The sequence below is a fragment of the Rhineura floridana genome, chromosome 3 (assembly GCF_030035675.1).
Source record: "Rhineura floridana isolate rRhiFlo1 chromosome 3, rRhiFlo1.hap2, whole genome shotgun sequence".
NCBI lineage: Eukaryota > Metazoa > Chordata > Lepidosauria > Squamata > Rhineuridae > Rhineura > Rhineura floridana.
Window position 1 is genome coordinate 190,923,872 of NC_084482.1, and position 26,816 is coordinate 190,950,687.

At 44.5% G+C, this 26,816-nt stretch overlaps 1 protein-coding gene across 3 annotated transcripts in view; it reads left to right on the plus strand.

The window, feature by feature from the left end:
• Nucleotides 1-26,816, plus strand: part of LOC133380845 (gamma-aminobutyric acid type B receptor subunit 1-like) — a 54,193-nt gene that overhangs the window by 21,879 nt on the left and 5,498 nt on the right. For all 3 annotated transcript variants that reach the window (XM_061618971.1, XM_061618969.1, XM_061618968.1), the window contains exons 3-4: nucleotides 20,497-20,700; nucleotides 24,762-24,950. In XM_061618971.1, coding sequence (XP_061474955.1) covers nucleotides 20,497-20,700; nucleotides 24,762-24,950 — 393 coding nt within the window. The remainder of the gene's footprint in view (nucleotides 1-20,496; nucleotides 20,701-24,761; nucleotides 24,951-26,816) is intronic.

Sequence of the window (26,816 nt, forward strand, 5' to 3'; positions counted from 1 at the left end):
CCTTACAGTTACTTTGACTCATTGGAAACCAGGCTACATATGAACCAAAAAGTCTGCTTATTCATTGTTGGCATTTATAGCACTGAGTGGATCCAATGGCAGATATCATTTTGACCTACTCACAAGGGTTCAGGTTACTGCTATGTTTACAGTGCAATCCTATGCATGTTTCCTTGGAAGTAAGGCTAATTATGGTACGGCTTACCAGGTTTTTTAAGGTTGACTGATATAAGACTGGTGAAGATTCTAAAACTGTCACACACAGAAAATATTAACCTTGGATGGCCCCATTCAGCTTATAGTTCTCAACGTGTCAGGCTATGATCTGAGGGCACATGAGGCCACCACCTTGCTGAAGCTAAGTAGGTCTGGGTCTGGTCAGTGTCTGGATGGGAGACCACCTGGGAATCACATGTATGCCGCCTTGGGTTCCATGGTGAAAGAAAGGTGGGGTATGAATGTAGCAAACAAACAAACAAGTAAATAAAAATCACCAGGAATGAAGATGTACACCAAAAAAGCAGACATGCTCACCGGGTGGGGCAAAATGCTACACTACCTCCCTGGTAGGTGGGTTGCTGTTGCTTACTGGGAGAGGGAGGGGTGAGGTGGCAGGGAAGTTGGCCTGGTGCAAACACACTGGCAGAGCCAATCTGGCGCTCCTGCTGTTGTATTTGCACTGCACCATCCTCTCCTCCCTCTCTCCCCCTCCTGGTTGAAACTGACCCATTGAAATTAATGAACCTCAGTTAGTCATGTCTATTAACTTCAATGGGTCTACTCTGAGCAGGACTAGCATTGAATGCCACCCCACAATTTCAATAGAGGTGCAATTTGTATTACCTTAGTGGGGAACAAACCAGGTGGCCTGTGTGCTTGCTCATGCTGCCATCCAGGTGAACATAAGAACATAAGAAGAGCCTGCTGGATCAGGCCAGTGACCCATCTAGTCCAGCATCCTGTTCTCACAGTGGCCAACCAGGTGCCTGGGGGAAGCCCGCAAGCAGGACCCGAGTGCAAGAACACTCTCCCCTCCTGAGGCTTCCGGCAACTGGTTTTCAGAAGCATGCTGCCTCTGACAAGGGTGGCAGAGCACAGCCATCATGGCTAGTAGCCATTGATAGCCCTGTCCTCCATGAATTTGTCTAATCTTCTTTTAAAGCCATCCAAGCTGGTGGCCATTACTGCATCTTGTGGGAGCAAATTCCATAGTTTAACTATGCGCTGAGTAAAGAAGTACTTCCTTTTGTCTGTCCTGAATCTTCCAACATTCAGCTTCTTTGAATGTCCACGAGTTCTAGTATTATGAGAGAGGGAGAAGAACTTTTCTCTATCCACTTTCTCAATGCCATGCATAATTTTATACACTTCTATCATGTCTCCTCTGACCCGCCTTTTCTCTAAACTAAAAAGCCCCAAATGCTGCAACCTTTCCTCGTAAGGGAGTCGCTCCATCCCCTTGATCATTCTGGTTGCCCTCTTCTGAACCTTTTCCAACTCTATAATATCCTTTTTGAGATGAGGCGACCAGAACTGTACACAGTATTCCAAATGCGGCCGCACCATAGATTTATACAAAGGCATTATGATATCGGCTGTTTTATTTTCAATACCTTTCCTAATTATCACTAGCATGGAATTTGAAGGTGAAGGTGATGGACAACTTCAAAGACTCTGCTTCCTTTTGTTCCTAAACATAGCAAGCTGCCTTACACACAGATGGACTATTGGTCCATCTAGCTGAGCACTGTGTACTCTGACTAGCAACAGCTCTCCATGGTTTCAGACAGGAATCTCTCCCAGCCCTGAAATATGCTGGGGATTGAACCTGGTACCTTCTGCATGCCAAGCAGGTGCTCTACCACGGAGCTATGGTCCTTCCCGCGGCTCTTTATCTTTTAAACTGAACTTGGACTGGTCTGCCCTTCAAATAGAGGACTGTCCTCTAAGTTCAAATAGAGGACTGTCCTCTGTAAAATAGGACACTCATGCCTACCCTAGCCACTTCTTGCTTCTGTATTAGTTGTAATGAAGAGCGGGGCATATTTAGCCTAGGGTTGTTGCCTGATCAATGAAGTTGGCTAGTCTAGGCACTGATGATATTTAGTATGGAGTCTTCATGTGGATTTATCTTTTCAACATCTGATGCTTTTAAGATGGAAAGAGAGAGCTTTCTTTGTGGCAAAAACCTAATGCTGAATATCCTTTTAGCCAGCATAAAATAATATTTTTGAGAACTGAGCTGTAAGAGAAACTGCCCTGTGTTGCAGCTGTTACTTGTCACCCTCTGCTGAGATGGTGTTGAGAAGAATGTTGGATGTGCATTATGGACTACAGCGACCTGGGTTCAAATCCTCCTTCTGTCATGAACTTCACTTCAACCCACTAACCTACCTTTCCTTGAAGAATAGGATAAAATGGGATAGCACCTCTGAATACCTTTGGGAAAGGATGCGATACAACTGGAATAAATATGGTGTTATTGGAGTTTCTGTGCATCCAGAGAATCTGCATGCCAAATGTCTAAACTACAGCCAGTCCCTGAGGGAGCAATCCTAACTATGGGAAACCAGTGTAATTTATGCTGTCTTAAATTAAGCCAGTGTAAAGTATGCCAGATTCAAACCCCTTTTAGCTGAGCCAGCCCAAGCTGAGCCAGCCCAAGCTCCCTTATTCAACCACATAAACCATACTATTTTACTCCAAGAGAGTACACATGTCAATTGAAATGTATGGATGTTGTGTAAGATTTTTTTTAAGTATATTTTTTATTTAAAAGTTGGCTCTTTGGAGTGGCTCCTTTATGAGGAAGGAAGCCTTCCAACAGCAAGTCCATCAGCTTGTCTGAAAAGTACTTGCTGTGTCTACATTTAAAGATGTGCCAAATGTTTCTCTTCCTGGCTTAGCTCACTGCCAAAGATAAGGAAGGAACTGTTTTTCACCTGCTCTGGACTCCTACTGCAATCTTTTCCTGGCGCTTTTCACGTTTCTCTGCTTTTTCTACCGTGTCTAGCTAACAGCATAACCAAGTAAACAGAAATGGAATCATTGGGGGCAGGGGGAACACACTTTCATTCAGGTAGAATGGAACATACATGCGGTCAAAAGTTGATACTCTGATTTATTTCCAACTATAACTGAAATTAAGTTTGGAGGAGGATGAGGAGAATCCTGTCAGAGACTCAGAGGCATATTTAAACACTAATAGCTGAGATGGCCCACATAAGAACTGGAATGCTATCTGGAACACTGGCCTTTCAGAGATAAAGCCTGGTTCACATTCTGAAACTATTTTCAAATGTCCCCAGAATGTCCCCAAAATGAGTCTCCAAATGTGGTTTGCACTCAGAAACTATTTTCAAATATCCCCAGAGATGGAAGAGAGCTGCAAATAGGCATCAGTGGATATATCCAAGATTCTAGCATATCTAGGACTGAGCAACAGTGTGACCACCCTACCCACCCAAATTCCCCATGCCATGGGGAAACAAACCCCAAACAAAAAAAAGCATACCCCAAGACAGACCAGTGAGGACTGAACATGCTCCGAGGCATGGACTGTTGACTGATTGTGGAAGGGGGGGGGAAGGGAAAATGGGAGGGAGAGGCAGAAGGGAGGGGAGTGACTGGAAACCTGAACTGAAACACTTTACCCTTCAATGTTTTGTCGTTGGGACACTCTTGCAATCTATAAAAGACCATTCTCTAGTTATGATACCTTCTAGCATTGGGTCATTAAATGGAACCCAAAGCAGGAATATGCAGATGAGGGGTGGGCTATGTAGTGGACATTGGCTCAGTCCTTATAGGCTCCCATTGAGTTCTATGGAATTAAATCTGTTTCTGCAGTCAAGGTCACAATTAAGAAAAAGCTGGTCTAAAGGCCCATTCTTTGGCAACTTTGCTGAAGCTGTGTAGGTTTAAATATGATCAGCGCCTGGATGGGGAACTACCAGGGAAGCCCATGTACACCGCTTTGAGTTCCATGGAAGAAAGGTAGGATATAAACATGATTTAACCAATTTAGGCCTCAGGTCAGTGGTGTCTTTGAGTGTACCATTTTCATTTCCCCTATAGAAGGAGGGAATGGTTCCTTGCTATTAATTTCAAGGTGGGTGGGAGAGAGTCCATGGAGACAAGTGAGTTTCCCAGCCTCCACTAACAAGAGCTCGCTGGTGAGGAGACCTGGCCTTCATAATGACAAGCATTTAAGATAATGCTGATGAAAATCAGCATCCAGATCAGACCCACTGAGTTCAGCAGGAGTAAATATGAAGAACCCTGCCAGTGGCCCATCTAATCCAGCATCCTGTTCTCACAGTAGCCAACCAGATGCCTGTGGGAAGCCCACAAACAGGAGCGCAACAGTATTCTCCCCTTTGGCAGTTTCCAGTAACTGGTATTCAGAGACATACTGCCTCTGATAGTGGAGGTAGACATAGTCATCTTGACTAGTAGCCATGAATTTCCCTAATCCTCTCAGCCATCCAAGTAGGTGGCCATCACTATATCTTGTCAGTGCGTTCCATAGTTCAACTATGTGCTGTGTGAAGTACTTCTTTTGTCTGTCCTGAATCTTCCAACATTCAGCTTCGGGGGGGGGGAGCTTTTCCCCCTGACCATTTTCTGCATGCCAAGAGAACCACTTTCCCTCAAGACCTCTGGCCCTAGTATGCATAATGGAGGGAGCCTTGCAATGTGAGGGTGCTCCATTGTCTTGCTCCTTTTGGATTCCCTGCAATTTAGAATTCAGTGGCTTTTCTCTCTCTCAACCTCTCTCTCAATCTCTCTGCTCAGACCTCAGTCAGAGGCATATTTAAACACTAATAGCTGAGCTGGCCCACATAAGAACTGGAAGCCAGGGAACAGTGATAGCAAAGAGAGGCGATTATCTGTGTATGTGGCTCCATTTGTGCAGATGCTCCCATTGTTGTTGTTTTCCCTGGCAGAGTTCCTGCGCTGTTTAATAGTTGTGCAAAAAGCAGAAATTCAACAGATGAAGCCACTCCCATCTCGTGTCAGATCACCTGTTGGATTTCTAACAATCATGATGCTGTAAAATTGCCAGGTGCAGGTAGCTAGAATATATATTTAAAAAATCTCCGGCCTGTTCTTACACCTTTAAAAGAGGTTTGGTGCAGCAATTGGTAAAACCTTCCATAGCTAGGGTTGCCAGGTTCAGGGCCTGAGACTGATCCTGTAACTTCAGGAGAAGAGAAAGTCAGCCAAGTGCAGGTGTTCTTGCAACCCTGTAATGGGAAAAACCACAAGGTGGAATTCTCCCTTCCCCCTCCACAACTTTTAAAGATATAGAAGACTCTCTTGGTTGCCAGGCCCAGCCTCCAAGAGGTCTTTTGTATCTTTAAAAGTTGTGCAGAGAGGAGGGAGAATTCCACCTTGTGGTTTTTCCCATTACAGGGTTGCAAGAACACCTGCACTTGGCTGACTTTCTTTTCTCCTAAAGATACAGGATGAGGATCAGAGATTGAACTTGGCAATCCTAGTCCTACCTGTGCCCTAAAATCATCTAAGAAAGCCCTTCCCCGAGTGCCCTCGCAATCTGAAGTGCAGAGGGTGGCTATGAGCGAGAGGAGCTTTTTAGCAGTGCCCCCCAGGTGAGGAACAATGTCCCCAGAGCAGCCTTTCCCAACCTTTGGGTTCCTAGATGTTGCTGGACTATAGTTCCCATAATTCCTGACCATTGGCCATGCTGGCTGGGGCTTAAATTGAGAAAGGCTGCCCTAGAGAGCTTTGCCTGCTACCTTTGTTGTTTAACATCCTACCAGTGTAAGGCAAAGACTTTCATGTTCTCCAAAGATTTTTAACACTTTTTGACATTTTAAAACGTCATTGGAAGAACATTGTAGCATCTTTGAAAGACTGAAGTTATTACTATTGTCTGTCGTAATAGCAATTGGTTGTGCTTTTTTTTTAATTGATTAGGCTGTTTGGTAGTTGCTGTTTTATTCCCTATGTTGATGTTGGATGTTTATACTGAATTTGCTTGCATTATTATATAATATGCTTTAAGTTCTCTTTGAAACCTAATGATTGTATAGAATGTATGTACGTAGCTGAAAGAGCATAACGTTATCAGGCGATAGGGTGGCCGTGTCCTACTTTACAGAGGATTGTCCTCAATTTGGAGGTGTCCTCAAGTGGTTAGAGTGTTGGACTGTGACCTGGGAGACCAGGGTTTGAATCCCCACACAGCCATGAAGCTCACTGGGTGACCATGGGCCAGTCGCTGCCTCTCAGCCTCAGAGGAAGACAATGGTAAACCGCCTCTGAAAACCACTTACCATGAAAACCCTATTCGTAGGGTCGCCATAAGTCGGAATCGACTTGAAGGCAGTCCATTTCCATTTCTATTGGGTGGGCTGTCCGGTCCAAGTCCAGTTTAAAGGAAAATAACCATAAGAAGAGAGAGCAGCGGGGGCTGAAGTTGCCTGTCAACAGCAGACAGTATAGGAATTTAGGAAGCTAGCTTATATGAAGTCAGACCATTGGACCATCTAGCTCAATATTGTTGACACTGACTGGCAGCAACTCCAGAGTTTCACTTAGGGAGTCTCTTCCAGATCTACCTGGAGATGCCAGGGATTGAACTTGGGACTTTCTGCAGGCAAAGCAGATGCTCTGCCACTGAGCTATGGCACACAGGTCTCCTGGCCACCGTCTTCCCAACTATGGCAAGATCTGTTGTTTCTCTCTTTGACTTATAGTTATCTGAACCTATACATACAAATTAGGAAATGCAAACTGAATGCAAACTGAATGCAAATCGGTGCCCCCCCCCCCTCTCTCTCTCTCTCTCTCTCTCTCTGTGTGTGTGTGTGTGAGACAGAGATGCATTCCCTCTTTTTTTGACAATGTGTAAGTGGCCACCATGTGAAGCAACTAATAAATACATATATACATACCCAACTCTTCCCCTGCCCACAGATTCTCCGCTGTATTCTCCCTTCTTCTGCTGTTTTTTCTCCCAGCCACAGCAAGCTCCACATCTGGGATCATCAGGTGGAGAAAACTGCAGGTGCACTCAGAGGAGAAGTTAGTGAGGAAAAGGTTAAGCACCCCATCCACCACTTCAAATAATGCCCTTCTTGTGCTGCTTTTTAGGTGATTAGCAGAGCTTGAAGTGCCCAGATCTAGCCTGATGCCGATCATCTAGTTTGGTCCTAGTGTTCCTTTAATTTTTTATTAATCCAAGACAAAAAAAGAAAAAACTGCAGTTTATTGATGTGCAGGTTGAAAGCAGGCTGGGAATAAGCTGGCGTTACACCCCTGATTTATTCTCCTCTCTCAATCCAAACCACCAGTTTGTTTGTTCTTTAATCATACTGAGAGATTGGATTTGATAAGGTCGTATGTTCGCCTTAGACTCCACATGGTAGCAATTTAAGGTTTGGTTCATGAGGCCAGATGGAGTCAAAAGCTTTTCAGAACTCAATGAAGCAGGCAACAATAGCCGAAATCTGTGCTTCCTCTTTTACTTTTACTTTTTTGCAGGGCGGGGCAGGGGGGTATGTGTGGATAAATGCCTTTAATGAATATGAAAATATGGTTGGTGGTTTGCTGCTGCTTTGTCTGGAAAAGAAACCCACTTGAATGCCTGTTAATTACACGGCAATTTTCTTTGTGGAGGAGACTGCTGAGCGGTTTGCCTTCATTACTGGTAACATAATTATTAGATGCTGGGCACAAGCAGCAGGGGACAGCTATCTCCATCATACCCTATTTTTGAACCTCCCAGGGGCATTTGGCTGCCCACTGTTGGGGACTAAGTGCTAGGACTAGCTGGGCCTGTAATCTGATCCAGCGCAGCAGTTCTTAATGCAGCGGCTTTGGAAGACTGTGTATTTTTATTCTACTAAATTTCTAGGTCACTAAAACTCCAGGGCTATTAATAAGACCAACACTGTTCAATCAAAAAGGGGGGAAAGCCAATGGCCCCCATCCAGCCAGGGCCATACATTTGTATGTATCCATCTCAGCCAACACTATGTACAGCTGGCCCCAGTCAAATATTACTGTCAGTCACTTCTTCAGGATTGGCTGTCTGCCAAACAGCTGATCTGCACTACTGAAAACGCCTGAACTGTGCAAAGCCCCAGCTGCAGCGTACATAGAGTTGTTCCCAAGACACATCTACCTTAATGTGCAATTAATCCCAGGCCTGTCTAATGTCATCCCTGCCCACTCAAAGTCAGCCAAGATAAGGAGGTGGTTCTGGAAAAAGTTCCAGCTGAGACTTTGATGAGTTTTCAAGACTTTCTCCCCTAAGAGAATAAAGATTACAACACTGTGGAAAATGATTTTAATTTTGTTATAAGTTGTTTGTTAGAATGTTAAAAAAAAAAGAAATAGATGCCCACATCACCCTGAGAGAAATGTCTTGAAGTAGCTCTTGTAGAAAAGCCTGTAGCATCAGGGAAGATGTGTGTCAAGGTCGCTTAACTTGCTTAGGCATCGCATTCCTATGTTAGAGTAATGGCGCTTACACCCCCCACCAACGCCCTACCCTGAAGAAGAGAAAAACAACACCATATAAGGAAAATGGAAACTTAACAGGGGTCTTCCATGAGGGGAGAACGAAACTACACGTATGGGATTTCTTGTAAATGGGCTGATTTTGGGGAAATGGGCAGGGGCATATGCTGTACTTTCTATACGTAACTTTCCTGGGAGTAAAAAGGCTGGCTGCGCCCAGCCCAGGCAGAACTGGCCTGGCTATTTCTCCTCTTGCAAGAGTACTAATAAACTTGGCATATTTTACCTACTTGTTTCATAGTTCCTGGGTTTATTGGAACCTTGTGATCTGGGAGCGTGCCTAAGCCTATCAATATTCCAAAATATTGAGGCGTTATTGTTTAATTGATAACAACACTTAGGGGCTTTATAGTTTAGAAAAAAAGGCAGGTAAGGGGGGTATGATAGAAATGTATAAGAGCATGCATGGCATGGAGAAACTGAATAGAGAAATGTTTTCCCCCCTCTCTAGAACCCAGGGTCATCCAATGAAGCTGAATGCATTGCTGGAAGACTTAGGACAGACAAAAGAAAGGACTTCTTCACACCGCACATGGTTAAACTATGGAATTCACTCCCACAGGAGGCAGTAATAGCCACCAACTTGGACAGCTTTAAACGTGGCTTAGACAAATTCATGGGGGATAAGGCTATCCTTGGAGACTAGCCAGGATGACTGTGTTCTCCTTCCACTGTCAGAGGAAGTATGCCCCTGAATGCCAGTTGCTAGAAACCACAGGTGGGGAGAGTTGCTTTTGCACTCAGGTCTTGCTTGCAGACTTCCCATAGGCATCCAGTTGGCTACTGTGAGAACAGGATGCTGGACTAGATGGGCCTCTAGCCTGATCCAGCACAGGCAGGTCAGGGCAGTAATCTGAGGAACTGTGGAACAGGCTGGGAGTCAGGACCAAAGAGTAGGGCCAAAGGACAAATCAGGAGGGAGGAGCAAGCCAGAAGTCAGGAGCAAAGGCCAACTACAGATATAGGAACATAACAGGGCTCAGGAAGACCTCAAGCAAAGCTCAACTAGAAGAGGAATCCCTCTTATATTCCTTTCTGTCCAGAAGGATCCAATGGCCACCTTGGGTGGGTGAAGTCAGTCCTGGGCCTGAAAGTACATCATTGAGCATTTGCCACCTGCTCTTAAAGTTGCTTACCACATGGGACAGCTGTCCACAATTCGCTGCAGCACCAGACAGATTCAGGAGTGGTTACTGCACTATCCTCTTCCACCTTCTCAACTTACCCAGTCACTTTCATCGGTGCTTGCACTTTTCCCCTGTTTGATTCAAACAGCCTTGTGCAACCCTATTCCCATTACCTCTCATGGTCATTTTGTGCCCCTTCCCAAGGTCTTATGCGGCCTGCGAGGCCGGCTCCTAATTCTAGCAAGAGCTGAAACCATAAGGGGCTTCCCAGGAATACTGCCAACAGCAGCCAGTCAGGCCTTCCCCTACCCAGAAGAACTCATGGGTATTACTATTATTTATTAAATTTATATCCCACCCTTCCTCCTAGTAGGAGCCAGGGCGGCAAACAAAAACACTAAAACGTCATAAAAACAGACATTGAAATATAACAAAACATTTCTAAAATGTATTAAAACATCTTTAAAAACATATTTTTCAAAAAGCTTTAAAAGCATCTTAACAAACAATTCCAAAACAGATGCAGACTGGGATAAGATCTCTTATGCTTTAATTTGGATTCCTGCATTGAGCAGGGGGTTAAACTTGATGGCCTTATAGGCCCCTTCCAACTCTATGGTTCTATGATTCTTCACTTAAAAGGCTTGTTGAAAGAGGAAAGTCTACAGTAGGCGCCGAAAAGATAACAGAGATGGCTCCTGTCTAATATTTAAGGGGAGGGAATTCCAAAGGGTAGGTGCCACTACACTAAAGGTCCGCTTCCTATGTTGTGCAGAATGGATCTCCTGATAAGAGGCCCTCACCTGCAGAGCCCCTCACCTGCAGAGTGTATTGATCAACTGGGTTTATGAGGAGTAAGACGATCAAATATCCTGGTCCCAAGCTGTATAGGGCTTTGTATACCAAAACCAGAACCTTTAACTTAGCCCACTAGCTAATAGACAGCCAGTGCAATTCTTTCAGAAGAGGGGTGACATGCTGGCGATACCCTGCTCCAGTAAGCAGTTGCATTGCTGTATTTTGTACCAGCTGCAGCTTCCAGACCAACCTCAAGGGCAGCCCCACAGTATGAAGAGAAATATCACCAATCTGCTAATAGTCTGCTGCTGTAAAAAGCACAGCTACCGGGGCCAATTGAAAAGATGGCAGTTTTATGAAGAAAACATCTATTCGCAAATCCAGCTACATCATGAATGTAGGAATAAATGTGTCTGTGAGGTATTGATGGTAATCAGTCGCTCATTGTTTTCCCGAAATCATTCCTCATCGTTTATATAATGTGCCTGTGAAAAAAGCCAGTCCCCAATGGGTCTTTTTCTCAATTACATGTTTACAATAATTGCTTGATTTGCATGCGTGGCTCAGGTTTTCTCTTGTGTTGTGTCGTATTGAGCACACCTGTTTCCTTCTCTTTTGGCTTGGCTCAGTCAAGGCACAAACAAAACTGAGGATGGAGGCAGGGCTCAGAGAAGATTGTGCATCTACCTTAGCAACCATCCAAGAAAAAACCATGGTGTTAGGCCAGCTGCATGCTTTCTGCAGTGGACAGTTCCCTCAGCTTCAACAGGAAGGAGTATATTATATAACTTGGACTGTAACTATGATCTTCTGTTCTGTTGCTGTTGTTGTTTATCCACACCATACATTTCAAGCACATTGAAAGCACATGGCTTCCCCCAAAGAATTCTCAAAACTGATATGAAGGCAGCCTTTCCCAACCAGTGTGCCTCCAGATGTTGTTGGACTGCAGCTCCCATCAGCCTCAGCCAGCATTGCCAATGGTCAGGAAAGATGGGAATTGTGGTCCAGCAACATCTGGAGGCACACTGGGTGAGAAAGGCTGTGTTAAGGGAAATGTAGCTCTGTGAGGGGTAAACTACTGTTCCCAAGATACTTTTTGGGGGAAGCCATGACTGTTAAAGTGGTATAAATGTATTTTAAATGTATGGTGCGTACACAGGAGGGATTCAAGTACATACTGGAATTTTAGGATTGTGCAATTAAAGTGGATTAAAGGGCTCTGTTGCCCTAGCATAACAAATCCACTTTTTTAAAAAAATGGAATGTTTGTGGCTTGGAAAGTGATGGGGAGATGCATTGAAATGAATGATTGATTAATGGAAAGACATGTAAATGCCGTGTGAGCAAATCAGGGTGAGTGCTCTTTTTGGAGTATAACTGCCCTGTAAAAGAATCAGAACAAATGCTCGATAAAGAATGGATATGATCCAACTTCCACGTAAGCTTTGTGCAAACAAATCAGGAAGAATGTTCAATATGGAGGTGCCCAAAGAACAGAATTAAAGAAATTCACACATGCACAAGTGCACATTCACACATCGCCTCTCTTTTCTCCGTGCATTGTGTCACACTGCTCCCAATGTCTAGAATACTTTTTACCACATTCTGGGTGATATTCAGCTGAACCCGACTCAGAGTAAACCCAGGGAAATGAATGAACCTAAGTTAGTCATGTTCAGTTAACGTTAATGGATCTACTCTGAGTAGGACTAGCATAGAATGCCACCCTCTGTTCATTAACCCACATCCTTCCAGTCATTCCTCAGGACTGCTACCCGCCCATTGTCAATCTGCCTGCCACATCCTCAACCAAGCCTCAGCCATTTCCAGAAAAGAACTCTCCCTTGGAGAGAGAGCAAAGCACAACAGAAACTGCTCCTAGCTGTCTGGGATCTGTATTACTGGGCAACAGCTCCAGGACCAAGGTCCTCTCATAATCTCACTTCTCCATAATACCTGAATCAGGAGAGGCTGTGCAAACCCTGTGTCTTAATGCAGTAGTGGACTGGATGAGGGGCAATAAGTTGAGTTTGAACCCTGGGAAGAAGCTCTGTGGATGGTTGGTTCCTGTGTCCAGTGATCTGCTGGATAGGGTTGCACTCCCTCTAAAGGACGGTACTCCTGGATACTTATTTGTCATTGGAAGCCAAAGTGACCTTGGTAGCTAGGAGTGCCTTTTGCCAGCCTCATCTGGTATCCCAGCTACAGCCATGTGTGGATTGGGATAACTTGGCCACTGTAGTCCATGCATTGGTAACCTTGAGACTGGATTACTACAATATGCTTTGTGTGGGGCTGCCCTTGGGCCTGGTCTGGAGGCTGCAGCTAGTGCAGATGGTGACAGATAGCTGACAGCATGTGGCACATCTGCTAAAACATCTGCACTGGCTGCCCATATTCTACCAGGGCAGGTTCAAGGCTCTTGTGCTGATATACCAAGCCCTGAACAACTTGGGTCCAGGATACCTTAAGGACCACCTGAGCCCTTAGGTCTCAGCTTGATGAGATCATCAGGAGGAGTGCTGTTGGTTGTCCCCCATATTAACAGAGGCCTGACGGGCCTCAACCAGAAGTTGGGCGTTTAGTGTCACTGGTCCCATTCTCTGGAATGTTCTTCTAGCAGAGATTTGGCAGACATCCTCGCATTTGACTTTCAGGCTTTTCTTGAAGACTTTTTTATGCCGACAGGCCTATGCAGTTGTTTAAAATGTCTCTTGAGTAGCCAATCATTGTAGTGATTGTTTTGTACTGCTTTTAAATGTTTTTTTATGTTGCTGTGTGCCACCCTGAGGTTTTGTTCGGAGGTGGTATAGAAATACAAATAAACTAACAAATAAATAAAATATTAGAGAAACAGGCCCCATATAATATCCCTGCCATGTTCTCATAGCTTCCTAATCCTAACCCTACTCGCCTTAGGACACAGGTTAAAATTAGCCTTTCTTTCATATATGATTGACTTCTGCCAAGGGAAGAGAAATGGCCCAAGGGGATCCTAGTGTCCTTCCCAACAAAAAGGCACAAACAGAGCTCAAAACAGATCATTTTCTGAAGACATGGAGAGGCTCAGCTAATACCTCCAGAGGGTCCCTACACCTAGCTAATGAGGAAGACATCAGCCACATTGGCTTAAAATCTTTGTGGACTATCTCAATAACTAGCTTTTTCTATTTTATCTCTTCCCTATCCAAGCTGTCAGTATTGGAGGGATTCAAGTGCATTCCAGAACTTTAGGTTTGCGTGATTAAAGTGGATTAAAGAGCTCAAATTCTCTTTAAAAAAAGATTATTGTTTTTTAGTTTGAGAAGTGACGGAGAAATGCATTGAAAAGTGTGGGATGGATGAATGATTAATGGGAAGATGTATAAACACCGCACAAGCAAATCAGGATGAATGCAGGATGAAGGCTCATTGTGGTATAACCACCCTGCAAATTAATCAGAACAAATGCTCAGGAAAGACTGGATTTAATCTTACCACCACATAAGCTTGTGCAAGCAAATCTGGATGAATGCTGAATAAACAGGCCATCTGGAGGAGCCCTAAATTAGCTTTATTAAATTACGAGCATCATTGTGTCCAGTGATTAATTGCTGCTCTGTTTTTCTTCTACCTGATAATAATGAGAACTTTTAAAATAAAGACTTTCATGATGAGCCATTCTGGTTGCCTGCTCTTCCTTTCCCACCCCCACAGTTCATTGCCAGTCATTGGCCTCTTTCCTGCAAAGTTATGCATCTTCAAACCCTTTCAGATGGGGACTGTGCAGAGACTTAGCAGTATTAGGGAGCTCAACTCAGTGTCTGTTGGATTCTCCCCATTTATCATCATTTAGTTGTTCCCTGTGTTACACATGTCCAGGTGGCCTCAATCAGAAGTCAGGGATTTAGTGTCGTCAGTCCCATGCTGTGGAACATTCTTCCAGCAGAGATTGGGCAGCCATTCTTGTTTTGACTTTCAGGTGTCTCTTGAATACTTTTTTATGCTGATGGGCCTATGCAGTTGTTTTCTTGAGTAACCAGTTGTTTTGATGATTGTTCTGTATTGCTTTTCAAGCCTTTTTTTGTTGCTGTATACCACCCTGACATTTTGCAAGAGGGTGGTATAGAAATACTTTCACTGAAAAATAAATAAACAAACAAACTAGTATGTAAGGCCAGGGTTTCCTAAATTTATAATAGCTAAGCACAATTTTCTTTTCTGAATCAAAGTCAGAGACACCCCTTTCTTCCTATGTTTGAAAAAGTTTGGCAATAATGCAATGAAATAACACCCCCCTCCCCAGGCTTTCTTCATGAGCGGCTATGGAATACAGAACTTCCATGTTCAGACACAGTGGGTCATATTCATCTAAGTCCTACATAGAGCAGACCCTTTGAAATTAATGAAATTAAAGTTTGGCATGTCCATTAATTTCAGTGGATCTCCTCTGAGTAGGACTAGTATTGAATACCACCCAGTAGAGTGCTGACTGCCAGTTTGCTGGGGAAAAGTAGTAGCAGCAAAAGGGCAGGGCTTTTGCCTTCATGCCCTGCTTGTGGGCTTTCTAGGAGCGTCTGGTTGGCCACTGTTGGGAGCAGGATGCTGTGCTAAATGGACCTTTTGTTCTAACCTAGCAGGTCTCACATCATGTATTTATTTAAAGATGTTTATCCCACTCTTCAGTTCCTGCCCCCAGGCTTACAATCTAAAAGGAGATGACACACACAAAAATGACACAAAAGGAAAAATGGATTAGGAGGGAGGAGGAAATAAGAAAAGGCAGGTGCCAGTTCATAGTTACAAGTTTTACCAGCCAGGATGGAAACAGTTCTCTCTTCTGAGTGGGTGTCCCAGCTTGGAAGAGGTAAGACCCAGAGTGGTGACTAATGTAAAGACAGAACAGACAGTTTCATTTAAGGACAGGCAATTGTGTTGCATCTTTGTATCAGAATTGCTCACTGTCAGATGAGGTCATCTGCTTTGAGTAGGGGTTGTGGTCTCACAGGGAGCCTTTAATTTATTCACTTTCTCATGGCTCATGAGCTGTCCTCTCATGGCTTACTCCAACACACAGTTGGCAAATTACCATTTGTGGCTGAGAGAGACCCATCAAGGTCACCCAGGTTATAGAATGATAGAGTGGGAGGAATGTTGGAGGTCACCTAGTCTGACTCCCTGATCAATGCAGGATCTACAATGCTGGATGCAGCCACAACACCCCTGACAGATGGCCATCAACCCTCTGTTTAAATACCTGCAGCAATGGAGCACCTACCACCTCCTGAGGCAGTCTGCCCCATTGTCAAACAACTCCTACTTTTAGGAAGCTTTTCCTGAAGCAGTGGCAGCTGGTGTCTCCATGTCAGTGGGCAGTGGAATCCACTCCAGGTTCTAGTCTGAACAAATTTGGACTAAAACTTGGAGTGGATTCCACTGCCCCACTGACATGGAGCCGCCACTGCCCTAAAGCTTAGCTGAAATCTGTTTCCCTGCTGTTTCTGCCTATTGGTTCTAGTCATGCCCTCTGGGCAAAGAGAACAAGTCTGGTCTGTCTTCTGCATGACGGCCCTTCATATATTTGAAGATTATGACTCCCCTTAATCAGCTGTTATCCAGGCTAAACATGCCCACTTCTTTCAAATGTTCCTCCTTGGACTTGGTTTCCATATTTCTGAGGCCATCCAGGTTGTGACATACCCTGAGCAGGAATTTGAATTCAGATTGTTCCAATTCAAATATGACATCCTATACTAGAGATGGGGAAAAATTAACATTCAGTTCACATTGAAAGGTGAACCTATCAAATACACACATTCTGAAGCAGTATGAGAAGCAAAGTGCAGCCATCGTTCCAAATTTGCACCTCTCCAAATTTTGCAACACGGTTCTCCACCCAAGCAACATGTACAAAAATTGCATATAGTGAAAATAACATACAAAAATGCATCACATATTGAAAATTTGTATTGGGAAAGTGTGTACATTAGGCAAAATTACATACAAACATGTAGATATTACAAGAAATTTGCACTAAAATCTTAATGTACTTTCAGTTGGACTTTTTTTTCAGAAATCACAAACTGATGTGGAAATGTAGAGAACTGAATTTAAGTTCTAGGTTTAATAGCCAAAATAAAAACTGACAAATCACTGGGTCCAGATCACATCCACCCAAGAATTCTTAAAGTATTCAAATGTGAGATTGCTAATCTTCTAACAAAAATATGTACCTTGTCCCACAGATCCACCTCCATACCTGAGGAGTGGAAAGTGGCCAATATAACACCGATCTTTTAAAAGGGATCTAGGGCAGATCTCTGAAATTACAGGCTGGTTAACTTAACATCTGTCCCAGGAAAACTGGTAGAAAGTATTGTCAGAGATAAAATAACCAAGCATATAGAAGATCGAGCCTTGCTAAAGCACAACCAACATGGCTTCTGCAAGGGTAAAGTCCTGTCTCACTAATCTGCTAGAGTTCTTTGAGAGTGTTAACAAGCATATAGATAGAGGTGATTCACTTGACATAGTGTACTTGGATTTTCAAAAAGGTTTTGACAAGGCACCTCACGAAAGACTCCTGAGTAATCTTAGCAGTCATGGAATAAGAGGAGAGATCCTTGTGTGGATCATGAATTGGTTAAGTAGCAGGAAGTAGAGAGTGGGAATAAATGTTCTCCCAATGGAGGGCTGCAGAAAGTGAGTCCTCCAAAGATTGATATTGGGACATGTGCTTTTTAATTTGTTCATAAATGATCTAAAGTTAGGGGTGAGCACTGAGGTGGCCAAGTTTGCTGATAATACTAAATTGTTCAGAATTGTTAAAACAACAAGGGATTGTAAAGAGCTCCAAAAGGACCTCTCTAAACTGAGTGAATGGGTGATAAAATGGCAAATGCAATTCAGTGCAAACAGGTATAAAGTTATGCATATTGGAGCAAAAAAAATCTTAATTTCACATATACACTCATGGGGTCTGAACTGGTGGTGGCTGACCTGGAATGAGACCTTGGGATCGTAGTGGATAGCTTGAAGAAGATGTTGACCCAGTGTGCAGCCGCTATGAAAAAGGCAAATTCCATGCTAGGGATCATTAGGAAAGGTATTGAAAATAAAACTGCAATACCATAATGCTGTTATTTAAATCTATGGCATGGCCACATTTGGAATACTGTGTATCGTTCTGGTCAGTTCACCTCAAAAAGGATGGAGGTGGTTCAGAAAAGGACAACCAAAATGATCAAGGGGATGGAGCGACACCCCTATGAGGAAAGGTTGCAGCATTTGGGGCTTTTTAGTTTAGAGAAAAGGCTAGTAAGTGGTGACATGATAGAAGTGTATAAAGTGATGCACAGCATGGAGAAAGTGGGTAGAGGAAAGTTTTTCATAACACTAGAACTTGTGGGCATCCATTGAAACTGAATGTTGGAAAATTCAGGACAGACAAAAGAAAGCACTTTTTCATGCAGCACATAAGAACATAAGAACATAAGAAGAGCCTGCTGGATCAGGCCAGTGGCCCATCTAGTCCAGCATCCTGTTCTCACAGTGGCCAACCAGGTGCCTGGGGGAAGCCCGCAAGCAGGACCCGAGTGCAAGAACACTCTCCCCTCCTGAGGCTTCCGGCAACTGGTTTTCAGAAGCATGCTGCCTCTGACTAGGGTGGCAGAGCACAGCCATCATGGCTAGTAGCCATTGATAGTCCTGTCCTCCATAGTTCAACTATGGAGATCACCACCACCGTGAGTGGCTCAGGGGTTACATGCCCTGCCACCTGTGCAGCCGTGGGCAAGCTGCATAGTCCCAAGGAGCCCAGTTGCCCCCCAGCTGGCAGTTGCGGACAAGGAAGGGGCTGGCTTGTGCAGCTGTGGCTAGCTGAGCAGGCCTTCGCCAGCTGGGGAGGACTAGCCTCAGAGAGAGGCAATAGTAACCCCCCTCTGAATACCGCTTACCATGGAAAACCTATTCATAGGGTAGCCATAAGTCGAGATGGACTTGAAGGCAGTCCATCGTTCCCACAAGAGGCGGTGATGGCCACCAGCTTGGATGGCTTTAGAAGAGAATTAGACAAGTTCATGGAGGATAAAGCAATCAGTGGCTACTAGCCATGATGTCTATGCTCTTTCTCCATAGTCTGAGGCAGTGCTTCTGAGTACCAATTGCCAGAAGCCATAGGAGGGGGGAGTGTGCTTGCACTCAGGTCCTGCTTGCAGGCTTCCCCCAGGCACCTGGTTGGCCACTGTGAGACCAGGATGTTGGACTAGATGGGCCACTGGCCTGATCCAGCAGAGCTCTTCTTATGTTCCTATGTTCTAATCTCTTTTCTCCCTTTCCCATAAGGTGCAATGCAAATGCACTCCTGCTGCCTCTCTCCCTCCTTCCCTCTCTTTATATGAAGTATATACAATAACTTGTTATATTTATGGGTGTATATACAGATGGCCATTTATCAACTTGTGGGCATACATCCATATGGGGAGCCACCATCTGTCTGGTGCATCCACTCATGTGGTGAGGAGAGCGGTACCCATTCCTCTGCTTCCCTGGATTCCTAATTGGTTGCGGAAGTATGAGAAAGTTCTCTCCAGGTGGGCCGATGCTACGGATGTCAGCACCCCAGGTGGTTGCATGCTCATTCAGGATAAGTTGCCACCTGGGAAACTGTATTCACCCTGTGCTGATGCAGTTTGGTGACTATATATAGCTATAGAATAGCTCATGTCATATATAGTAGAACCCCTTTGTCAAAGATCTCCATTGCCAAGTAAAGAAGGTTTGTACAATTACCCGAATTGCCTAGGTGGGCAGTAGGCTCTCCAAGCAAAGGCTGCACAGACATCTGTGGGGGATGCTTTAGCCCTGGATTTCCTCCTTGAAGCAGGGGGTTGGTCTAGTCTCTTAGATCACCTCTGACTGTATGATTGTATGAATTACCCTCTTGTTTTGTCTCTAGCTGCAGCACTTCATCCTGGATTTGAACCCAATTCTGAAATGCTCCTAGGCTTCCAGAGTGACTTGTCAGATAATACAGGGAGGCTACATTCAGAAGAGGGGGCTATGGAAGCCCTCTTAGCCCTGTGATCCTTTAAATCCTACCTTTATCAAGAACTTTAAGAAATGGTGGGTGTAAGTGATCATAGGACAAGGGAGACTCAGGCTCAAATCCCTTCTCAGCCATGAAGCTCACTGAGCAACCTTGGGCTAGTCATATATATTATGTACAATATATTTTACACATGTTAAGGCTGTCCTTTGAAGTGGGGAATTGCTTGACCTGAAATGCATCAGGGACATTTTAAATTGTTTTATGTGATGTGCACATATATTACATATATTAAAGGAGTATTTATTTTCCAGCCCTTTCTCCAAAAAGCTCAGGGTAGCATATATGGATGAACACACACACATGTACACACTCCAGGTCACCCAAAGCTTTGTAGATGAATGAAGATTTAAACCCAGATCTCCCCAAACTAAATCCAAAGCCCTAAGCCAGTGATTCCCCAACTGTTTCTCCCACAGACCACTTGAAAATTGCTAGGGGTCTTGGCAGACCATTTAATGGTTTTTCTGCCTCCTGTAGCCACTGTAACGCACTGTGCTAGATGCCGCATGATTTTTAATTGTATTTTTATTTCTTCTTTTATTTCTTATATATTGTGTTCTATTGTATTCTATAAAATTCAAATTGTGATGCAATAAAATACCGTATAAGAAATGAAGATCAAGATGAACATTTAATGCAATGGATGCGCCATCCCTCATCTTTAACAGCAATCTGACAGACATGCCACAGACCACACACATGAAGTTCACAGACCACCAGTGGTCTGCAGACCACAGTTTGAGAAGCCCTGCCCTAAGCAGTACACCATGCTGACTGCCGTGATGCAGGCTGCTTTTAAATCAGTTTTCCTCACAGCTGTTTTTGAGATGCAGGACTGAACTGGTTCTACAGCTTGATCCCTTCTTTTCTTCTTTACTTTGCCTTCCACCCTTTCCCACTCCTCCTCTTCTCCTTCTCCCCATCCAGGCTGCAAACTCATCTTCCCTCCTTGGGATGGTGGCATCCGTTACCGAGGCTTAACCCGCGAACAGGTGAAGACTGCCCGCTTCCTGCCCTTCGACTATGAGATTGAATACGTATGCCGTCCCGAACGTGAGATCGTGGGGCCCAAAGTGCGCAAGTGCCTGCCCAATGGCACCTGGACAAACAGTGATGTCGAAAGCCGCTGCTGTGAGTCCCATGGGTGGTGAGGAGGGGAGACATTATATTGCAGCTGTGTGCAGATGATGCCTGGCTCTATTTCTCGCTGTCATCAGAGCAGTGGCGGCTGTTGGCTCCATGTCAGCGAGACAGTGGAATCCACTCCGGGGTTTAGTCTGAACTTTCAAGGAGTTGTCCAATGTGCTAGAAAGTTTGGACTAAAATATGGAGCAGATTCCACTGCCCCACCAACATGGAGCCACCAGCCACCACTTCATCATCAGAGTCAGGGAAGGCTGTGGAGGTGGTGCACCACTGGACTGAGTCTGACTTCAGTAATGAGTTGGATGAGAGCCAATAAACTGAAGCTGAATCCTGACAAGTGGGCTGGTAGTTTCCGACCCTGGGAAATTGGTGATTTACCTCTTCTGGATAAGATTGCACTCGCCTTGAAGGAACAGGTTGCAGCTTGGGAGTGCTCCTTGATCCAACATTGTCACTTGAGGTTCAAGAGCCATCAGGGGCACACAGCACCTTTTTCCAATTTTGGTTAGTCCATCAATGATGGCCTTTTCTGGGTAGGAATAACCTGGCCACAGTGATCCCTGCTCTGGTAAGTTCCAGGTTGGATTTCTGTAATGTGCTATATGTAGGGCTGTCCTTGAAAACTTGCTCAGAACATGGCTGCTAGAATTCTGGCTGCTTTATCTAGATCAGAAAAAGGGAATCCATGGCCCTCCAGATGTTGTTGGACTCCAGCTCCCATCAGTCTTCACCGGTATAGTCAATGATCTGGAATGATGGGAGCTGTAGTCCAACAATATCTAGAGCAGCCTTTCCCAACCAGTGTGCCTCCAGATGTTGTTGGACCACAACTCCCATCTTTCCTGACCATTGGCAATGCTGGCTGAGGCTGATGGGAGTTGTGGTCCAACAACATCTGGAGGCACACTGGTTGGGAAAGGCTGATCTAGAGGACCACATGCTCCCCTTCCCTAATCTAGATGGAGCCATATTGCTTCAGTTCTGAAGGAACTACATTGGCTTCCTATTTGCTACCAAACCCAATTGAAGGTGCAGGTGCTTACCTTTAATGCTCTAAATGGCTTGGGGCACAGATATCAGATGGAGTGCCTCCTCCTGTTATCAATCTGTCTGTGCAATTGTTAGATGAGGCCCTTCTCCTTGTTCCATCTTTAAGAGGAGGACATCATGTATGTAAAGAGAGGTCTTCCTTGTGGTGTCCCTGCAGAATGCCTTTCCAAGAGAGGCGATGCCTGGTGTTGATGCTGTATTCTTTCCAGTGCCAGGTTAAAACCTTTTTATTTGTCCAGGCATGTTAGGTTATGGTATTTTTAGCTGGGCTTTTTGTTGTTGTTATGTGCCTTCAAGTCGATCACGACTTATGTCAACCCAAATGAATCAGTGACCTCCAATAGCATCTGTCATGAACCACCCTGTTCAGATCTTGTAAGTTCAGGTCTGTGGCTTCCTTTATGGAATCAATCCATCTCTTGTTTGGCCTTCTTCTTTTTCTACTCCCTTCTGTTTTTCCCAGCATTATTGTCTTTTCTAATGAATCATGTCTTCTCATTATGTGTCCAAAGTATGATAACCTCAGTTTCATCATTTTAGCTTCTAGTGATAGTTCTGGTTTAATTTGTTCTAACACCCAATTATTTGTCTTTTTCACGGTTTGAAAATGTTTAAAATGTTCAAACAAACGAACTCTGGAATAGGGGCTCAAAATAGCCTAATAGATGAGAAGGGCCTCCAAATGCAAGCAAGGAGGTTTGGGGGGACAGTTTTATACAAGGTGCTAAAGAGGTTTCAGTTCTGGCTCCTTGCTAGATCTGCCACAACGTGGAGAGACTGCCTTTAGTAGCTTCGGTTCCTCCCACCCACTTTCCACAGTGTTAATGTGCCTTAGAGGTAGAGATCCTCAGGCCCAGGGGCCTCTCTGTCTGGCCCTCAGAATCCTCCAAAGGCCACACACCTCTCTCCTCAGGTCCTATCCCTCATTGGCCCTGCACTGCACCCCAAATGTGTTTGCTTGACTGGAATGTGTCCTTGAACTCTTATAACGCCTCTTGCTTGTCAGGATGGAGGATTGAAATGGGTATATGTAGAAGCTAGCGTACTGTACAAAGGTAAACATATAATTCATTGCCCCACCCACTTTTGCCTCTGGCCCCGCCCACCACTGTCATGTGGCTATCAGAAGGGCACCCAGAAGGGAATGTGGCCTTAGGCTGAAAAGGTTCCCTGCCCCTGCTATAAAATCTTTCACATCATCCTTCTAATAGTTTTGTCTGCTGGCTTTGCTGGTTTTGTTTATTTATTTATTTATTATTTGATTTATATCCCGCCCTTCCTCCCAGCAGGAGCCCAGGGCATTGTTTTTTTTAATCATTGTGGTTTTATTGTTGCTTTTATACTTTGTATTTCATCATAGTTTGTTGTACGGACATTCACGTTGGAAGATGGGAGCTTAACTCTTATAAACAAACAAACCTGTGTGGTAGGCAGAAATTCAACAGCTACAGCTTCTCCTACTCCATGGGGTACTGTGATAGGAAAGCTTCACCTATTGGACTTCGCTTATCTTAAAGCTATTAAAAGCCTTCAAGCCTTGCTGCTGCAGTGGAAGGGGGAAGGCAAAGTTAATTTCAGAGAGATGTTCAGTGGGTGTGACATCTCCCTAACTTGGTGCTCACATCACAGGCCTGGCAACAGCATGCAGCTTCCAAGGGTCCAGCACCTCAACAGAGCCCACAAATGCTTGTGGCAGCAATGAGCTGCCATTTTAAATTCCTTATAATGACCTACAGTTCCCAATATTGCGTTGCTCAGGGGTATTGTGGAAAGTTTCAAATGATGGCTTTAAGTTGTCTGCAGTTCCTGCCAAGTAAGCCCTTGGCTGGAGGGCCCCCACAAAGGGCATTTTGCTGTGCAGACTCCTTCAACCTTGGAGTCAGCCCTGCTTAGGATGCCTATCTATCAAGGGTCCTGAAAGCTATACCAGTCAGATGTAAGAATTGATAGGGTAGTTATGGAGCAGACTGTTCAGATTCCTAGCCCAAAGGCATATCCAGATTCTCAGAGTCATATGGGACCAAAAGTCAAGGAGTCCAATGTACTTGCTTAAGGACTGGAGCATCTATCCACCTGTGCCCACCACAAGTCAACCTGTGCAATCCAGACCACAATGCGCCACAGGCCTAAAGAACCTTCTTTCCCTATATTAAACTGCCTAGACCCTGAGATCATCATCTGAGGCCCTTCTCTCCATGCTACCTCCAAGGAAGGTCCATGCAAGAGAATGGTCCTTCTCTGTAGTAGCCCTCCATTTATGGACTGCTCTCCCCAGGGAGTCCTGCCTGTCATCATTTCTATTCAAGGCAAAGATGCTTTTGTTTTCCTAGGCATCTGGGCAGCATCCAAATGGTATGACACTGTACTGTTAAATTTTCTTGCAGACTTCTGGGGTCCATTTGGGCCTCAGGTGCACTTTTCATTGCGTAATTTACACATGGGTAGACCTACAGGGGTGTCACAAACTGTCACTCATACAAGGTCCCCACATTTCAGCTAGTTGCCTCTAGAAACAAAAAAACACTGGGATCCAAAAATACTCCAGAAATTGTGTTGTTTGCTCAATATGTATGAATTTATTTTTTTTTGGCTCAAGGTGCTTTGGTATTGTTAAGTACACTTGTGCTGACAACACAGACAAAAATGGTCTCTGGGGGATGAAGTTACCTCATCCTTCCACTGGAAATCTCATTGGGGCACAAATATACCCCAAGGTCAGCCAGTGTGATCTTTGTGTCGGGTCTGCATGAAGATTTAAAAATGTTTATGTGATTCTTATTGTGTGGGGTTTTTTTAACTTTGGTTGTACTTCAGCCTTTTTTGTTTTAATGGAAATTGATGCATAAATTGAAAAAAGCAAGCCACAGAGCAGGTGTGCTGCAGAAAGTACCTGCAGAGCAAATAGTTCTAAATGACTTCAGTTACCGACCTAAACTACATACAGGAGTATTGGGTCATGTTTCTGGAATGAATGCCCCCTTTCCTTTCCCCCACAGTACGCACCTGTCCCAAGATGCACCTGAGCCTGGAGAATGGGCAAGTGCATGTCCAGGCAATTGAGCGGGTGCCAGTTGAAGGCACCTGGGTGGAGTATCGCTGCAATCCTGGCTTTCACCTGGTGGGTAGCCCCCGCAGCAACTGCACCAAGGTGGGCCGTTGGAGTTCTGCCAAGCCTGTCTGCGAATGTAAGTCACAGAGCAGGACAACAATGGTGGGGAAGCCTAGACGGATGGAAGGCTATGTTTGGAACAGAAGGTTCTCAGCCTGGGTGGTGGGATCTTCCCCCCCCCCAAGAATTAAATGTGTGGATCTGTGACTTTAGCAGAAGTTTCTAGGGGGGGAAGTGATATTTTAGGTATAATGGACTTAGAATTGGCACCATAATAGACATATTTGATGCTTTTTTGTAAATAATATGTTCTGGCTTTTGTCCCTCTCATCTGCTGAGAGATTAATGAGTAAAGTGGTATTTCTATTTTAAAAAAGCACTCTGGAATGAAAGACAGAAGCAGTCTCATACCCATTGTTGCTTGGGAATTCTAAGAAACAAAATAATCAGTATCAGTACAATTGTTAAATCAGTGGTTAAAGTCAGTGCAGTCGTGAACGGTTCAGTCCACCATCTTAATTCAAAATGGTGTCCAGTTGTGACTAAACAGAGACGAACCCCTGCTCCTTGATCTCAGGTACCATCATGCCAAATTATGATTATGATATTTTGATATTATGATATTTTAAGAGGTGGCAAAATGCATAGCAAGCAAACAAACAAACTTTCCAAATCGTATAGTAGATGAGTTGCAAGATAAGGTGGGAGGAAGTGTGGGGTGGGGGTTGGAGGGAAGCCTAAGCCGTTTGCTATTCTGTAGCCCCCTATACTGTTTTAATAAACTGGTGGGCCACAACAGATATGCCAGGTCCTGGGGTGGTGTGAAGTTGCACTGTTGACAGGCCATGGCCATGGACTGAAGGAATATAGCAGGGGTGGCTGTCCAGATGTTGTTGGATTCCAACTCCCATTAGTCCCAGTCAGCTTGGCTAGTAGTCAGGGATGATGGGAGATTTAGTTCAACAACACCTGAAGGGCCACACATTCTCTATCCCTGGGTTACAGAATACAGCCAGATGTGCTCATCCTCTGTGCCACCTGTGTCCTGCGCACCACTCTGCCCACTTTACTATTCTACTGGCATATCTGACCTTCTGCTTCTGGCCTCTGCTTAGAGCCCTTCACCGGTGGAACTCTAGAATTCAATTATGTTGTTGTTTATTATGATTGAGCTTTCTTATAGCTTGCCCTTTTCACAAAGTGAATTCAAAGAGGCTTACATAAGAGCTGATCATACGATGTTAAAAAGAGGCAATATAAAATTACAACAGAATTTTAAAAAATCAAATAAAACATCAATTAACAAAGTAAACATCACCAAAATACACAAATCCAAGAGAACAATCAATTAAAGACCTCCTGGAACAGTGATGTCTTTGCCAGATGTATAAAAAAATTAACTGTCAGAGCCTGATAACGTTTCCTTCAGAGGACATTCCATTATCCAGTTCCTTAGGTGCTTGAGGCTCACAGAGTAAGCAGGTAGTACCTGGTGAAATTAAGTCAGATTAAACAGGTAAAGTCCAGTCAAGATGGGCAAGGCCAAGTGCACCAGGTAAGCTCAGATCAAGGCAGTGAAAGTCTGGTCAGAAGCTCTCTTTCTGCAGAGGACAGAGAAAAAGAGGACCTTGGATAGCTCCAAGTGATCTCTGCTGGCTGAAGCTCTTTCCTATCTTTCCTGTAGGAAGATGTTGTCCCAGCAGGACACAGAGAACACTTCCCACATAGGAAGCTGCCTTATACTGAGTCAGACCACTGACTCTACACTGACTGGCAGCAGATCTCCAGAATTTCAGACAGGGGGCATTTCCAGCCCTATCTGGAAATACTGAGGATTGAGCCTGGGACATTCTGCTGGCAAAGCAAATGCTCTACCACAGGGCTGAGAAAACCTATGTTGTTTGATTAGCTCTGTTTCTTTGGAGGAGCTGACTGGTTTGCT